Raw genomic sequence first — 17,797 nt, 5'->3', positions numbered from 1 at the left:
AGTTTCCAGTTGTACTTCAAACGAGTACTGCTGTTACTATACACACCTGTGCCAGATTGCACAATAAAAATATAATGAACTTTTACTAAGCTTCTTTACCCATAGCCAGAGGAGGTGTGGTACACAGATCACATCCATGTGAAAGCTATGGTGACTAGAACTAGTAAATAGTTCTTCCATTTGTGAGCTTTTGGCACCCAAAAATAGAATTAATGAGCTCTGAGACAAGTTTTATCTGCTCAATTATAAAGGAAAATAATACTAGAAATAACTTAACATGTGTGCAGGCATGTGGAAGGTGTCCCATGTGATCATGGTTTCAGTAAGTAAGGTCTTGTCTTTTTTATGGTTTAGTTCAATGTAGGCATTACAATTATAAGATACCTTATTTGTACCAGCATACACTTTAACATCTTCATGTGATTGAACGTGTTTTGGTGATACCGGGATTTAAAAGGAGTAATGTTCCTATTCTTCCTTCAGGGTAGTGTTACTGGAAGTGTGGGTTTAGCACCCTGCAGAGCAGGTATTGCTGATTAGCTGTTGAGATAGCCTGGGTCAGACACTGATTTGTGCTTCCTGTAGCATTTCTCTCTGGTTTTATAATTCCTGAATTAATCTTTAAGAACTCATAGTTGTCTTTGCATCTGTTGTTTCTTTGTTAATATTTATAGTTAATCTTACTATTTGAGAGCATCTATTGTCGTTTGAAGATTATAGGAAGTTTTTAGCTGGTCAGCACCAATTGGACAAAATTTCTTTTAGCCCTTTCTTATGTTGTTAAGCCTGCACTAATCTGTTTTCTTAAAAATGTTATTTTGGCTCAGTTTGAGAAATTAGTAAAATAAAAATAAAAAAAAGGGAAGGTGTTTGATAAGCCATTAGTTTAGATACTCTGTCCAGGTTTGGGGTTTTTGGGTTGAGGGAGGGTTTACACTTTTTAAGAACTGAGCCACTTCTCATTTATTAATTCCATTGTCATTGGCCTATGAACTTTTGATTTGCTTTGAAGACAGCTGATCTTGTATGGTGGTATGTGCTGAACCTTGCTAACTCATTAATATATACATAAAATGCAGCTCTGACCTTTTGTTACAGTTGTCCTTTGTTTCCCTGGGAAAGTGTACAGATAATTCTCAAATGAATTTTGTGTAAAGGCCCCGGTTCACAGTGAGGAGGAAAAAAAGGGCTCATTCTACCCTTTGTAGTGTTGTAATTAGAAAATGGCAGGTTTTTTCCAGCTGAGAGATTGATTCAAGGAAGAAAAAATCCTTGTCGCTAATGAGTATTTGAAAATAGAGCTAATTAAATTGGATGAGAATGAAGAGTTTGCCAGGTCCTTCTGTAATGAAACTTTACATTCTTTTAATCTTGATGAAGGAAAATTTTCTAATGGGTATTGGCAGTGGCTGGATGTGCTTAGTGACATAAATAGGGAAGTTAATCTTCTCTGTGTTTCTTTTGTTTGTGTACAAAGATAATTTAGTTTGCTCTTTACAATGGATATGCTTGATATCACCCACATTATTTCTGGCCCATCTTGATTTAGCAGAAAGCAATAAATGTGATGAATCAGATGTTTGCTTATATACTGTATTGTTATGGGTGTTGAAATAATAATTTTTTTAAAAAATCACTTACATAAAACATTTAAAAGAACTGGTTAGAAAAAGAAAAATAATTGTCACAAATATTTACCTCTAGTGATCTTCAATTTCAAGGTTATGTCTTTAAGAGTATGCTGGCACAGATGGTCAGAGGTTTGTTGTTACTGGTGTACAAGTTATTTGAGTATATTTGTTATATTTGAGTATATCAGTTATATTTTGTGCTATACGTGTAAAGCAACTAGGGAGGGTAATATAGAGGGATTGGAGTTTCCATATTGTTGGTTTTTCAAGAACTATGATGACAAATCACAATTTAAATATTGAAAGAACCATACAAATATTAGCTGGAATGAGATTTGTTATCAGTGTACTTTAAGCTGTAAAATGCCATGGACATAGTGTTTGTCTCCCTATAATAATGATTCTAAATTAAAGTCCTACTTTTCTATAAAATAGAAAAGTTAAAACTGTTGGAAACATTCACATGCATTTTAGAGCTTTCCAGTATGCTCGTGCAGACGACTGCTTGGTTTGGTACCATGGGAAACTATATGATAAAAGCTTTCATGTTTAAAAAGAAAAAAACCAAACAAATTGATGCCAGAAAAAAAACTTACCTTGTTTTCTGTGGGTGGGTTTTTTTGTGATTTTGATTTTGCTTTGCTTAACTAACAGCTAACTTTCTTCACAGCAAGAAATTCTTTATCAGTATCCCATATCAGAAGCATCCCAAAAACTGAAAAGTGTGAGAGGCATATTTCTCACACTATCTGACATACTGGAAAGTGTTACTGGTACCCAGATTATCAGGTAAAAGTATTTGAAATGTAATGTATTCCTACTTTTATTATATTATCCGTATGTGTACAGAAAAACACACGTGGGTCATGCATCAAGTCTAAAAACAAGAGTGACTCTACCTGTTACAGTAATGTTTTAGCTAGAACAGAAAGACTGAAGTTGAACTCCTTACCCTGAGTGTACATTGATTTGGGGATCTTTGCCCCGGATGGCAATGACTAGGATTTTCAGTTCAGTGTAATTGTTTTTAGATCTCTTAAAACAACCTTATTTAAACTGGGATTCTGTGGCACTGCACTATGGCACACTGGAAACTCTACAAGAGCTTAAATTACATTAAAAAAAAAAAAAAAATTTTGGGTTAAATTCATGAGTGCCTGCTACTTTAAAATTCATTTTATTTCACATTCAGCTTGCAACACCTGAAAGATTTTTTTTTTTTTATCCACAAACTTGGACTCCAGTAAGAAGTCTAATAAAAATAACTTCCAAGTTTTTGGAGTGGCATAGGGGTGGTGGAGATATTCCAGGAGTTTATTGATAATTTGAAGGTACATGACTTTCTGATGGACTAATTAGAAGTGAGATAGCCGGTACCACTTTTCAGTTTCACATTTCTTCCCATTGAGAACCAATATATGAGTTTACATTTCTTGGGAGTCTCATGCAAGATTCTGTTTTTGCACATCAGTGCCTGGTGTGTCAGACAGAAGACCTGGATTAGTACAAAAAAGGCAAATATAAGTGGGATTTCAGGCCCAAGAATAGAGTGTGCAAGCAGTAGTGAACAGCGTTTGCAATACTAAGGAATTCCTCAAAAGGCAAAAAGCCTGTTTAATATATTAAAGTTGGGTTTTCCACTGATAATTTTTTCCTTAAAAGGAGTTCTTGATGTCCTTTTGAATATTTTTGCTTTCCAGAAAATCATTACTGGTTAATTTACTTTTTTTTTTTGCATTTGTTTCTCTTAATGTATTTTTTTTCTCAGACTTGTTGGTATCTTGCTGTTTTGAATAAGAAGTTTTAACACTGTGCTTCAACCATGCTTACAATTTTCTAGCTATTAAGTTACTAGAAGTCATGTAACTGAAGTAGTTATCGATAGGAATGTGACTTGACTCCTTCAGCAGCAGGTATCCAACACAGTATTTTAATGCAGTGCCACTTTAATTAACACTGAAGTATATTAGTAATGCTTCCAGAAGACAAATCAGTCTGTTGTTTGATAATTTATACCTATGGTATCATCAGAAAAACAATACATTTGGACAACATGGATAATCTACATTATCTTCATGATAATGTAGATTCATTTTCCCTGTTAAGGTTCTCAATTTCCCATTTTTGAATTGTAAAAATAGAAAAGCATTTCTGCTGGTCTCTGTGACTGTCTGAGCTCTTAAAAAAATAGTATAGGTAATTCGCAGATCTCCTATGAAGCTTATTCTGTCAGAAGAGTAAATTATGATTATTGTGTCTGCACATTATTGTGTATCTTTTGTGATGGGGATGTTTATTTCTTTGTAGTTAACTGCATTATAAATATATAACTTGTTTTGTTTGGAAAGCACTTTTGGTTACATGAAGGATAAAAAATAGTGTGAGTGAATCTGTGAAGCAAGTTACTCATGGAGTCATACCCTTAAAATTAAATTCTTGAATCTTTCAAGCTTAAACTGAAGTTACCCTTTTTTCACTTAGCAGCAGTGTTATCTTGTTATTTAAAATTTCTAACATGATAGTAAGAAAGGTGGGGTTTTGTTATAAAGATATTTGCAGACCTTGGTTTTAGAAGCAACCAGTACATTTAATCTGATAATCTGGTGCATAACATATGGTTTACTGCTAATTAGAACATGGGGTCTCATGTTCTAATCCACTTTATGGTTCAAATTAAAGTTCTCTTGTCTTTCTGGGATTGCTAAGCTTTGTGAAGCAATTATCTATACAAGGAGATAGCATGAGAGTTTACGTTTATCACTGAGGTAATACATTCAAATACCTCTCGGGCTTGTTTTCAAAACGTGCATGAGGTCTCGTTAAATGATTTCATGAGTGACTACAATGTTCAGAACCTTAATTAGTACCTCCTGTTACCTCACTATGATCTGAAATGGCATTAATTTTTGAAGTTGATTGTGTTTAAAGCTAGGCAGATACGTACCAGGAAGACCTTTAAAGAGCATCTGAATAATTCAGGAGATGACTGTGGCGCTTAGTAGCAGTTGTTCACCCTTTATATTTGTATACCTGAGAGCATTTTTAGTACTGGTGTGATCTCTTTGGAATAGAAATCAGTGAGTCTTGGAGTTCTGTAATAATTAATATAATTACCTAGCCCAGTTGCATGCATGTGATTACATATAAGCGTAAGAGTTTGCGTATAAAATACATGTAAATCATTCTGGCTTATAATAGTGGTCTTCTATAACACTGTAATGTTAACAGAAGTACTTAATTTTTCTAGTTCCTCCCTTTTCTTATGTGGAAAACTGGTTCAAGTCGTTTACTGGAAAGAATCTGACAAGTTGCTTGTAATTGGCCTTCCTGAAGAAAAGTGAGTTTTAAATAAAATGCTTTGTTTTCCTTCTAATTTCATTTTGTGTCCTATTCTCTGTCCTCAAATTGTACTATCAAAAAAGCAAGAAAGTGAGGGCTTAGCATGTACTTTTTTTATTCTAACTAGTTTCTGTACCTATGATTCCACTTCTTTTGATTGACTTTGTTCACATCTTAAATATCTATCAATTGTTACGGCTTCTTTTTCATTTCCTCTAAATGGAATAAGGTCTCCTCAGATCTCAGAAATACATGTAGGCTGTGAAAGAGTAATTTTCAGTGTTTGATAAAGTCAAGTCCTGATAAGAAACTTCTGAATAACAGTAGTAATACTACGTATTTATGTGCTCTAGGAGGACTTCCTCCACCCCCCCGAGCTTTATTACTGACTCTGTCATCATGAGCAAGTCACTCAAAGGAAATATATCGTACAGTAATATACGCAATATGTCACTACTTAACAACACGGCTCTTCAGAAGATGCCTATGCTTATTCAGATGCATTTGAATTTTATTTTTTAGTGTGCCGCTCTCTCAGCTGAGGAACATGATTGAAGATGTTGTCAGGACCTTGAAATTTATGTACAGTTCTTTAGACAGGTGAGTTCTTTCAAAAGCATTTTCTTTTCAGTCACTAATGTTTCATTGATGCTCACTGAAAAAGACAACTAGTAGCATTCATTTTTCATGCTTACGTGGAATTGCTTGGCCGTGTTCTTTTATACTTGCACAATAAGACAGAATTCTGTTCTTCTTGCCTTTTTGTTTCAGTCTTAACAATAGTAAGACTCTTTTTAAAACTGTCTTTGTTACTTCAGATAGTTTTGTCCTTGATTAGATTAAATCATCCACATAATTACGTCACTGTGGATGTCAACAGCACTCTGCAAATGTTATCTTTTGTGTTAAAGCACTGTCTGTAAAACCTACATATGAATCAGTGTTATATTTTTAATAAAGTAAACACTCCAGACTTCTCAACTTTATTTGGCAGAGTGACTGTCTTTCTCTGCATTTGGAAATCACCCAGAAAATTTTCAGTCTGACTGTAACCTAAATAAAAATGCCACGGTAGGCTATTCATATGCTTGCATTCAATTCAGGCTTAAAGTGTGTATGCCATAGAACACACGTCATAGTTGTATTCATTTTTCTGTGTTGAAGTCTCTAGAAAGAACAATTTTGCACAGTGTCAGGCTTATCTTTTTCTTATGATGATTTTTTTTGTCACTTCATAACAAGGAGAAGCTTTTACTTCTAATACCTGCAATTGTTTAAATGCATCTCAGAAAAAGCTTAGTTTTGAATGTGAGGTGTAAAGTATTCGATTTTGATAGAAGTAATGGAGACCATTTGGAATAGTAGAATGCTTTTTTTTTTTTTCCCTCTGAAGGAAATAAGAACTTTAACACATCAAAAATAGTTGAACAAATTACTAAAAGAAAAAGAATAATCTCTGTTCCCAAAAGGATGAAGCTGCTCATTGTGTCCTCTTAAGTTGCTCTGGGACATCTCTCTACTATAATACCATACTGCTTTCAGTAAGACAGTTTTGTCTTTGTTTATAAGTACTGCATAGATATTAGCCTAGTGGATTTTTTCATATTAAAAATGTATGTTTAAAAAAAAAAAAAAAGTAGTATCACGCTTTAAAGACACTTCTTTAGCACAGAAGGTTATATAAACAAGCTACAAGTTTCTCAATGTTATTCTAACTCGGAGTTCATGTTTGTTCAGTGCTTTTTGCCAGGTGGAAAATGTTTCTCGCCTGGATCATTTTTTCAACCTGTTCTTCCAGCGTGCGCTCCAGCCGGCAAGGCTCAAGGCCAGCGCCAGCCCCAGCGCTCAGCACTACGACACCTGCAGTGCCTTATTCTTAGACAGTCTCCCAGGCCTGCGCTGGCTGACACTGCCTCAGGAAGTCAAGGTAACTTCATTTGCAGATCTCTCTAGAAAAACTGGCACATAAGAGTCCAGAAAATGGATGTGGGTATCTTCTGCTATTAGTGTGTGATTTACGTTAAGGGTTTTGCCCATCCCACACCACCTATTTACCTACAGGATCCTTTAGTTAAGTTTGGAACTACATAATCATTCCCACAGGAAACAAATTGCTGTTATGATTGTGGTTTGGTGACTTTAGAGTTATCTAGGAAGAGAACATAATGACAAAAGAATTAAACTTTATTTAAAATACATACATACACTCACACATGCCTCTAACAACTAGCATATGCAGCAGGGAAAGCACCCCTAGTATGTAGTTTTATGTTTGACTTTGACCATTTAAGTATTTTTCCAGGTAGAAAATATTATTCCAGAAGCCCATGCGTAACTTGCAATTTAGAAAAGTTATAACTGGCTGTTGCAGAATCAAAATAAATACCCATACATCATGGGTTTGACATCAGCTTTTCTGCACCACTTCAATGTGTCTGATTACCTCCCAATTAGAAATCAAGTTGTGCTTTAAGAGTTAGTAAGACAAAAGCTAGAGCACAGTAAATATCATTATAGCTTTCAGTCTTAAACCTCATTTTAATGACTTTAAAAAGTTATAATTGGGATCATTAGGATAATTATTAATAAGGTAATATTCTTAAATAGAAATAATAGAGATGATATATATGTGTGATGCATAATCCCTGCCAAGTCTTCTCTGAAGTAGTTTTTCATATGCACTGTAGAACTGATGTTGTTAGGGAAAAATAAAAAAAGGTGGTATTTCTCCAATTTGAAACAATTGCAACAATTTTTGTACAAGAGCGAACAATCCCAAGGAGATTTCAGCAGTAGAGTTCTCAGACCAGCAGGTATTTCATTTATTCAGAAATTTATGGTATGATTTGGAATTACATATTCATTTGAATTACAAAAAATGAAAATAGAATTCAGTTTGAATTATGCAAAACAAAGTTGGCAACAGGGGTTGCAACTAGAAAAACTATGCCTTTCTGAGTGGCAGATCCTGTAACACAGCTCCAGCATAGTTTGGCTCTGCACAGATCAGCGAGTTCTAGTGTTGTACAGTAGCTGGCAGACAACGTGCTCCGTAACGGAAGGGAATAAAACATGTATGCAACATGAAGTTGTAGAATATGGTCAGTCAGCAACCTGATATATATTTGAAATGCTACTTAGTGCACTTCTCATTGTTCTCACATATTTTTTTCCTATTCAGAAAATGACACTTTATTTTTTTCCTTATGCTATTTGGTGATTAATTTTTTTTTTCCCCTCCATGCTTTTTTCTTTTCTCTCAAGTTTCTGTAGAGAGACTGTTCTCTAGTTTAGCTTTCAGGTTGTTTCATTCTTGTAAAATTGCAGGTCTTAAAGGGACTTATTTTTTAAATCTTAAAGGGATTTATTTTTTAAAAAAGACTTAGTTTATATTTGTGATATAGACATTGCTTTCCAAAGTCATCTGGGATCATCCACATTTTCCAGAAAAATTTTTGTTGTTGCAGAGTATGAAATTTCCAGTTAAATCCTTCTGTGAGGATTATAAAACTAAAAATGTCAATTCTTTGTTGGACAGAAAGCCATTTAAATTTTCACTGGAGAAAAGCTGAGAGACTGGTTAGTTGTCAACTGCAAACAGCTTTACTGACATTTCTCTGTTGGAAAAACTGGCTGTATTTCAATTAGAGACAGCCTCTTAATACAGCCCAAGAAGTTTGTAATGATGGTTTTTAGGTTCTTTTCATTAAGTAGCACATTTATGTCATGAAATTCACTGCCAAGTGCCATGTTCATTAAAGGAAAGTACTTTTAGTAAAACTTACATTAACCAACAGCTCTTGTAGTTAGAGAAATAAGCAAGCTTAAAGCGGTTTCAGTGGAACAAAGATAATGTGTGAGAAAGTTTTGGCAATTTCCATAGAGACAAAAACTAAATCCATTGTGAAAAAGTTTTTTTTTTCTAATAACTCAGTTGGATACAATAGCTTGCCAGATTTCAGAGCTGTCTCCAGCCTTCAAGGGGTAGTCTCCAGACCTCACGTTTTAAAGCACGCTGAGAGTAAGAGTGACATCTCCTTTATACCAAACAGTGGGTTCAGCAGGCACACAAGCAGAGAAATTTTACAGTTTCAAAGAAGAGAGAAATACACAGCAATTAAGTGGGATATTTCTTTAATCTGATGAATTGAGGTGTTCCTGATATTTGATATTACTACTGAAAAGCAAAGTTTTATGCATTTGCTTTGTACTTGTGAATCCTAATCTTCTGAGACTAGTGAGATAGAGCCAACTGTGCTATTGTTGTAAGTTAATATGTTGGAAATATCTGTTAAAATGGGCCACTTAAATATTTCAGATGGAAATTGACACAGCACTGAGTGATCTGGAAGCAGCTGACTTTGCAGAGCTGGTAAACATTTTATTTTTGTTATTTGCGCTGCAGAGTATCTCTTTGCCTTGGTGTGATATCCAGTAGTTTAAAAATGCACTAATTCCAAACTCATCTGCTTTTCTTAATCAAGTGGGAGTCAAAGCAAAGTTATACTGTAGTGTTCTTGCTTTAAGATAGCTCCATTTTATCCATTCCGTTTGTCCTGAATTTCTCTCTATGGTTAACTTTATTATAATATATATATATAAAAAACATATATAAAATATATATATAATAGCTGTTATGCTTTGCTGTTAAGAGCTGTGAGAATTAGCATATCCTAACAAAAACAGTTTATGGACAGATAACTAAATCAGAAATCTATTATTATTAGCTGAATTGTTAGAGAAAATTGTAGTGACAGGAAAAACAATAAAAACTTGGTATTTCATGCAACTGTTCAGTATTAACTGCCATACTGATAACAAGAAGTAGTGGAAAATGAAAAGGATTAAGTAAGATTGACTGGAATTAATTGACTTGCATTTGGTAAATAAAATAAAATTTCTGAATTAAAAATTATTCCATGCTTTTTTTTCCACAGTCTGAAGATTATTACGACATGAGAAGATTATATATGATTATGGGATCTTGTCTCTTCTACAAGGTAGTATAGTAGTAAGGCCTAAAGAGTAGGAAAATTCATCTGGAAACCTAACTGAGTCATGGAGTAACCCTTTTCAGAACCTCAGAAATATGAAAAAGTTGTATGATTGCTTTAAACATGTATTTCTAGTAACAGACCTAAAAGTCAAACACCGTAACTGAAAAAAATGATGTTGTGCAGTGACATGTACTATATGATCAGTAAGAACAAACTACTTGTTTGAAACTGTCTCAGAGGAATTTTGCCGTATATAATCCAAGGATTGGGGACAGTAATAAGAAAGTAATAAGTCAATTCAAATGAGGCTGTATAATATTCAAATAGGCATTTTTTTGTTCATTGCCATTTTTTTTGGATAAAGATAACAGGTGCTCTGTCTTTAAATCCAAGACTTTAGAAATTGGATTGACAGCTTTTTTACTTTGGCCTCATTTGTAAATTTATTTATCTTTATTAAAGGCAGACAGTGTATTCAACATTATAAAGAGGAAGATAACAGCCTTTGTTTTAAGGAAACTTATATTTTAAGGATTTTATCATGCAAATGTTCTTTAAGCTGGTAGTATTATAAGACTAAACTGTTAGCACAAATGGAACTGCACAGTATCTGCCATGACAAGGCTTTAATCATAATGTCCTTGGTGCTAGAAACACTGTTGTACTACGTATCTTTGGAAGTCCTATTAATTGCAAAAATACTGAGCTTTCACTGGAGAGAGAATTAAAGCACCCTAACTCTGTAGTTGTTTTGCAAGCTGTTAAAGCCATGCATTTCCCAGCTTCCCTTTGATAACTTACATATATGCTGATGTTTTATTTGCTTATATTTCAGCATTTTGATTCTTCAAATGTGGTGCAAGCTCAGTGTTATGTGTTCTCCAACTTTATGCCAAAAAGACAGTCTCTGGCAAGAAAGTTTACAATGTCAGTGCATGTGGAGCATGGATATCTCTAGATGAAAAGTACTCTTAAGTGATAAGTGGCAGTGTTGTATTTCTTACTGAATATACTTCCTTTTCTGTGTTTAATTAAGGGTTACTTGATTGGTAATCACTTGCCAAAGGAAGATCTTATTGATATAGGTTTATATTGTCGGCACTATTGTCTGTTACCCTTGGCAGCAGAACAGAAGATTGGTCAGTTAGTGATATGGAGGGAAGTATTTCCACATCATCATATCCAGCCATGTGAAGTTTCGAGTTTCACAGGATACAGGGAACCTGAAGCAAGATATTTCTTACTGATAGTTGGCTTGGTAAGTTAATAGTTGCAGTATGCCTGTTCTCTGATGCTCTGTTTTGCTGTTGTGTGTTGTCTATTGCTCAGCAAGATCAACATTTTTCATGTGTTTTATTTAGCAATATTACAAAATATTCACATTATAGCTGTTTCATGGCATAAAATTTCTCAGAGTAGCATTTTTTTATACATTTTTAAGGCTTGCAAGTTTAAGTATAAATTCTTATTATTTTGGTGGCTTTTCACTTGAAGATGTTTCTACTTTCATGATCTTGTATTTTCAGACAACTAATTTCAGAAATGTGGGGTTTTTTTAAATGTGGACTTTTTTTAAAGCAAACAACTAATGAGTATGTAAATGATAGCTTGATTAACTTGAAGAACGTATTAACAGATCACATTGGACATGACTTGATTAGAAAAAAAGTAAGTAACTCCTCTGGAAATGAGGAAGGAGTGTTGAATATAGCGTTGTATTTGGCTTAAGTATCAGATAAGATAGAAATGTATTACAGCATGTACTGTATATTGAACCAAAGGCTAACGTTGCTGCCTCCATGTTTACAGAGACACTTTATGCTGTGTGTCCTGCTGGAGGCAGGAGGCTGCGCATCCAAAGCTGTTGGGAATCCAGGACCAGACTGTATATATGTAGATCAGGTCAAAGCCACTATACTTCAACTGGAAGGAATAGATGCCAGCATAGAGGAACGGCTAGATTCTCCTTCCGTTCCACCTTTAGCTTGTGCTGACTGGTTCCTTTCTGCAACACGTGACAAACTGGAGAGCTTGACCACCTCACCCATCCTGAGTAAGCTACAGAATACTTCCAAATCAGTGACCACTCCAACAAGCAAAAGGACCCTGTTTGGTGACTCTTCTGTAACGACCCGTAAGCCGAGCCCTACGAGAAACAGTGGAGGACCTGACCGCGGTAATGAAGGTCCTGTGGAAGATGAAAGCAGTAATCCACAATCTCTAGTGGATCAGGTCTGAGAACAAAGACAAAGATAAGGTTCTGGTGGGCTTGGGGGAGGTGGCAATTCTTTTAAAAACTCACTGAAGTAATTTTCTTTTCAAAAAAAAAGCAGATGATAAAAGAATAAATCTAAGATCCCCTGAATTCAGTAGAAAATGCTTCTGTTGCCTTGGGAAGCTTTGGGTCAGCCTCAGAGCCATCAGATTTTTTTATTTTATCATTTTGTAAATATTTGGGTTTTTCCCAATGATGGACGTGGGCACAGCTGTGTTGGAATCAGCAGCAATAGTTGGAGAATATCCCCAAAATAATAATGGTGTAAACGTTAAGTTATCAGAACATATTGCTGCACAGTTGTAGAACTGCTTCTATCCCATTCTAGTCTTAAATACGCTTACAAAATACATTTCTCTAAGTTGATGCAACTGTTTGGGCCTTTTGAAAAAGGTTATATTATTTTCTTCTAAGTAGGTGATTTCTTGATTTAATTCTGTTCTTTGTTTTTCTCTGTTAGTTCATCTATCTGCTTGTTTTTCAGACCACTAGAAAAAAACATACCCTGCCAAATCCGTTTCATCTAGGAAACCTCAAAAAGAACCTCTCAGAGAAAGATACAGAACTTCTTAACGCTATCAAGTAAGAAATTATTTTTTTCTTCAGCATTTCTTTTTTAAGGTCATACTTGGATCGTTTTTTGAATATGCACAGAAGCTTCTGCATGATTTTATTTTAAACAAAACTTTGCTATGCAAGGATTCTCAAAAGTGTAGCTCTTAAATGGAAAGCTTAAGTTAGAAAAGACAACTGTTTCTCAGGAGTATGTCAGCAGAATGTATGCAGATGTCCCATGTATACATGACCTTGAAAGTTCAAATAAAAGAGTTTTTGGACCACACATAAACCTTGTGCCTCCCTGGTATCCAAGTAGCTGTACAAAGGACAAAGAAGCCGTGATATTCCCAAGTTCCCACTTGTTCTTTGGGACAACACAGTCTCATCTGGTGTTTTATTTGAGCTCTTAAAGAAAGCTTTTCTTTTTTTGGTGAGAATTTTTGAAAGCAAAGTGCAAATTAGCAGGATTTCCTTGGTGTAGAAATAGAAACCTTTTGAATGTCTGTATCTATTTTTATACTCCATTGTAGTTACCAGAAAAAAAAAAAAATATCTGTCTTAAGAAATAAAAGTACATGTTGTTTAACTGGAATTTATTTCAAAGTTATTTGAATATTAAATGAATTCTCCTATTTTTTGAAGGTTGACATCCGGTCCTGAGAATACCCTCTTCCACTATCTCTCTTTGGAAACGATGCAAGGAATCTTTATTACTCCAACTCACAAAGAAGTAGCACAGCTCGGTGGCTCCATCCACCCTCAGTTAATTGAGAATTTCTATCGATGCTGTCTTTCGATTCGTTCTGTTTTCCAGCAGTCCATGAGGAAAGAAGTATGGAAGCTTTGGTTTCTGTTTTTCTATTTACATTTTCAACTCAGTATTTCAGGATAGTTTTCACTTCATTATTTAAATTACACTAGCAGGTGTATTTGCACGTGTGGTTGTTTCTAAAGCTCGATATTTTTACTGTTAAAGGCAGGTTCTTTCTCTGACTATCCAACCAAGTATGCGCATAATTATTGCTCACTCTCCCACCAAAAAATGCCCTCAAAATAGATACTCCATGTCTCTAGTATAGGATTTTCTTACTCAATTCCATTTTAGGACTCTTGTTTGTAACTTAGCAAACAGTGTCACGCTCTGGGTCCAAGAACAGTATGTAGCAAAAGGTGGGGAGAGGGTTAGCCATTTGAAGGCTGGGAGGGGATTTCAGATTGGCAGCAAAAGGAACTTTAGGCCCTCTCTTTTCACAGCAAATGGTTCATATGAGCAGTAAGAAGCAGTCTCCCCTCACTGTGCTGTCAGTATGTCCGAAAAGAGACCTGAAGAGAGTCTCTGACAGAGACAAGGTTGTTCACTCTTAGTGTCTTTGCTCTTTGTGCTACCCAACAGTGTTTATATGTTTGCCATCCACTGATGTCTGTAATTGTTTGTTTACATGGATATCTTGTCTAGAATAAGACTGGCTATAATGATTGATTTCTCTTAATTATGCTGCCAGCTCTCTTGGATTTCAGGTTAGGTGGGGTGCCACAATAGGTAAGGCTTCTTTCCTTTACAAAGATTCCAGTTCAAGCCTTGCTCTAGACTTGGGCTGAAGCCTGATCCCCGCCGTCAGAGCTTTATGTGTGTACTTGGTATTTAGATTAGACTTAAAAATGGACAGATCTGATGTCAGCAACTAGCGCTGCGTGTTTGGTTAAAAATGTCTGTTTATTCCAAATGATCCAACTGGAGAAAGATGGTAGTAGAAATGCAGAAATCTAAACAATAGGTATAAAATCAATTTATGAGATGCTCTGTTCTGATTAGACATCCTGTGTTCAATGCACGCTTTATTTTGCTGAAACTCTGGTTTGTTAACGGCACAGTGGGTGTTTATTGACATGAACCAAAGCAGGATAACATTTGTGCTAATTTTGTGACATGTTTAATCCTTTTGGTAAAGAGGAATAATTAACTTTAAACTAAGTGGAATAATGTCCCAGTTGCATTTTTTAGATCCTAAAGTGGCAATTTGAATGAGTTAAATGAGAAATGGGAAATAACAGTACAAATGGAATGAATGCAGTTTGCAAACAGCAGTATAATTTTTCTTAATGTTTTCTTGAAGTTACTGAAGAAACCACTTCTGGTTAGACCACTGTGCCTTGTTAAATGATCGAGGAGTTTTTAACTGCTAGAAAAATAGACCAATTTGGTAGATTGTTCTATCAGCATCATATGACACTGAGGACTAGGACTCTGGCAACCAGTCATGTACTTTGGGCATTTCTGTAGGGAGATGTAGAAACCCAAAAACAAGCAGAGAGAATACACAAACATGTCTTATCATCAGTTGCCTTCGGTTACAACTCTTAAATTGACAGTGTATAGTTCAGACACACAAAAAAAAAGAATAAAGAAACTATTCAACCATTAGGTGTAGCTCAAAAAAGTGAAAAACTCACGGTTGGAAGTCAGAACTTCTGTTTTGGCCATGGCTACCTCAGCGCATGATTTTCTGGCTTCTTCAGACGTGAGTACACTAGGCAGCAGCTGGGTTCATTCTGCTCTGAAAATCAGAAATAATTGATGAACATGTGCTGCAGAACAAAGTTTCTCTTTTAGAGAAATTTGGGGTAGTTTTTGCATGTTGGCTTCAACAGTTAATGCTGAAATTGGTAGGTTGTTTATGGCATGAGGAAAACGTGAAGGAATGAATAGAAGTTTTCCTTGTTCATAGTGCACAACAGAAAAATCAAGTATAGAAATGTACTATTATACTGTCTATTCTTTGATATTAACTAAATATTGTTACAGTTTAGGATTCAGAGAATTGCACCAATAATGCAAAATCATTGTGAACTGATCAATCATTAATTTTACTTTACTTTTTGAGAATTTAAAATTCACAATTTAACTTCTAAATGTGTACAGAAAGTCTGTAGTTTTAAACCCTACAATATATGTCACCGTATGTAATAAGCAGCCCTGGCCTTATTTTCTTCATCATCATCCTAGTATTTTCTTACTCTTAAATAAAATCAGAAGGAAAGAAGTTTTAATGCGTATGGGAGTACAGACCCTCATAGTTCTATCAGATATCCCCTCTTGGTACATTATTTTTTCTTGAGCATTTTCAGTATGAATAGCATAGTATAAGATGTGCTAAAATGTAAAAACAAATGTCAGCTTGGAAATTTCATAGTAACAACCCCACTTTTTGGTGGGGAAGACTATTAAACTGAGTACTAACGTATTCCTTAAGTTTTTTTCAGTAGCAGTATTAGCAAGAACAGGGTTTGAAAAAATTTATGTACTAAGGAAAAAGGTAGAAAGGGTGAAGCCACCTACTGTGACATTTCTTCCACTCTGTGAACTAGTATTTAGAAAATGCTTTATGAATTTAATCCAAAGCACACTTAGGGAAGTTTAAAAGACATTTTTCCAGGCATATATTAGTCGGTTGTTGGTTTGTTGGTTTTTTAAACGCTTTCACTTTTTCTTCTACCATTTTTGAGAAATTAAGATACTTGTGATAATGTGACCCCTTTTTTCTTGCAGACCTTCAGCCTCTGCATCTTCAATATTGTAGGCAGATTGAAAGATGTGTTTTATTCTTCTGCATATGGCAGAGAGAAGTTCCGTGAAATTTCTTTTTCGAACAAAACTATTTCTTTCAGCTCCTCATATCTTGTCATTGGAACATTAATTTCATTGGCAGATCCAAAGATGCCCTGGCTTAACAACTCTCTTAAAACGGATTTTTTCAAGGGGATTTCCACTCCTGTTTCCATAATCTCATCTCACTTCTCATGCTTCAAAGAAAACCCAAACAAAAAAGCAAAATATTTAAAGCTTTTTTTTTCCTGATATTACATTGGCCTTTTCAAAAAGAGTACTAAATTTCCTTTTACTTCCATGGGAGAAGAATTAAACTAGTAACAAACCCTTTCAAAATTCCTCCTGTGTTTAACTCTATATCTATTCGGGTCTTTTTCCCCTTACATTTCTTGTGAAAAACACCATGGTTTTACTGGACTTCCAGGACTGTTGAGCACCAAGGCAGAACACAGAGAGAAAAGTAGATTTTGTTCACACAATTTGATTCTCACCAAGCAGGTACCAGGAGTTCAGTTGGAAACACCTGGAGCTTTTACAAGGTTTAATCAAAAGCTCTGTACAAAACATAGCCCTAAAAACTCAACAAAACACAAAAACATCTTTATTTTCTGTACGTCTCATGCACTCATACTGAGTAAGAGCAAGAAAATGCTCTGAGCAAAGTGCTTCAGCTGTTTATTTACAAAAAGAAATTCCTGCCTGGCCAAGTTTATTCAACAGGCTTTTACTATCACAGTTCTTAATTAGGGAGGCACACAGAGAAAGAAAGATGAGAACTTTAGCTGTTGTAACCCACTTGTTTGAAGAAGCTGCATTATCTCAGATGTCTTATTAGAGAAATAAATAATATTCAGCTATGAGGGGACGGGGACATCAAAAAAGGGAACACGTGTCTACCTCTAAGTTGTACAACAATGGAAAAGCCTATTGATGCCAAAGTGACACAACTGTGCAGAAAAAAAAATATGTAAGCAAGTTAGTGAGAACTTTAAAGTCTGGCTTTTTTGACAGCAATATAATTCATCAGAGATTCCTGAAGAAGTCACGTACTTATATTTGCCAGTGTTTATGCAAAAGTATTTCCTTCTGTGCTAATGTTTCTCCAAATGTTTTACAGAAAAAGCAAAAAGGAGGCAGTGGGACTTCAGAATTTAGTAAGGTGGCTGAGGACCCAGAACTGGTAACAGAACACGGAGTTTTGTTTGAGTGCTCTCCTGATAACTGGACTGATCAGAAGAAACCACCACCAACAATGAATTACTGGGTTGTGGGGTGAGTTTAAAGATGAATGAATCTATTTCTCCCAATGTTTTCTATTTTGAGTATGCCGCTGTACTCTTTAACAATAAATTTAACTGTAGCACATCACAGAAATACTTGAGCTGAGTGA

At 35.1% G+C, this 17,797-nt stretch overlaps 1 protein-coding gene across 3 annotated transcripts in view; it reads left to right on the top strand.

Moving 5' to 3' along the window:
• Window positions 1–17,797, top strand: part of INTU (inturned planar cell polarity protein) — a 51,396-nt gene that overhangs the window by 30,951 nt on the left and 2,648 nt on the right. For all 3 annotated transcript variants that reach the window (XM_014950004.1, XM_014950003.1, XM_014950005.1), the window contains exons 5-15: window positions 2,302–2,420; window positions 4,879–4,968; window positions 5,493–5,570; window positions 6,708–6,897; window positions 9,289–9,342; window positions 9,908–9,970; window positions 11,004–11,225; window positions 11,777–12,199; window positions 12,727–12,824; window positions 13,443–13,632; window positions 17,525–17,679. In XM_014950004.1, the coding sequence (XP_014805490.1) occupies window positions 2,302–2,420; window positions 4,879–4,968; window positions 5,493–5,570; window positions 6,708–6,897; window positions 9,289–9,342; window positions 9,908–9,970; window positions 11,004–11,225; window positions 11,777–12,199; window positions 12,727–12,824; window positions 13,443–13,632; window positions 17,525–17,679 (1,682 nt within the window). The remainder of the gene's footprint in view (window positions 1–2,301; window positions 2,421–4,878; window positions 4,969–5,492; window positions 5,571–6,707; window positions 6,898–9,288; window positions 9,343–9,907; window positions 9,971–11,003; window positions 11,226–11,776; window positions 12,200–12,726; window positions 12,825–13,442; window positions 13,633–17,524; window positions 17,680–17,797) is intronic.

This window comes from Calidris pugnax, unplaced genomic scaffold (genome assembly GCF_001431845.1).
Source record: "Calidris pugnax isolate Ruff unplaced genomic scaffold, ASM143184v1 scaffold42, whole genome shotgun sequence".
Taxonomy (NCBI): Eukaryota; Metazoa; Chordata; class Aves; order Charadriiformes; family Scolopacidae; genus Calidris; species Calidris pugnax.
This window is presented reverse-complemented; position numbering and strand designations above follow the sequence as displayed.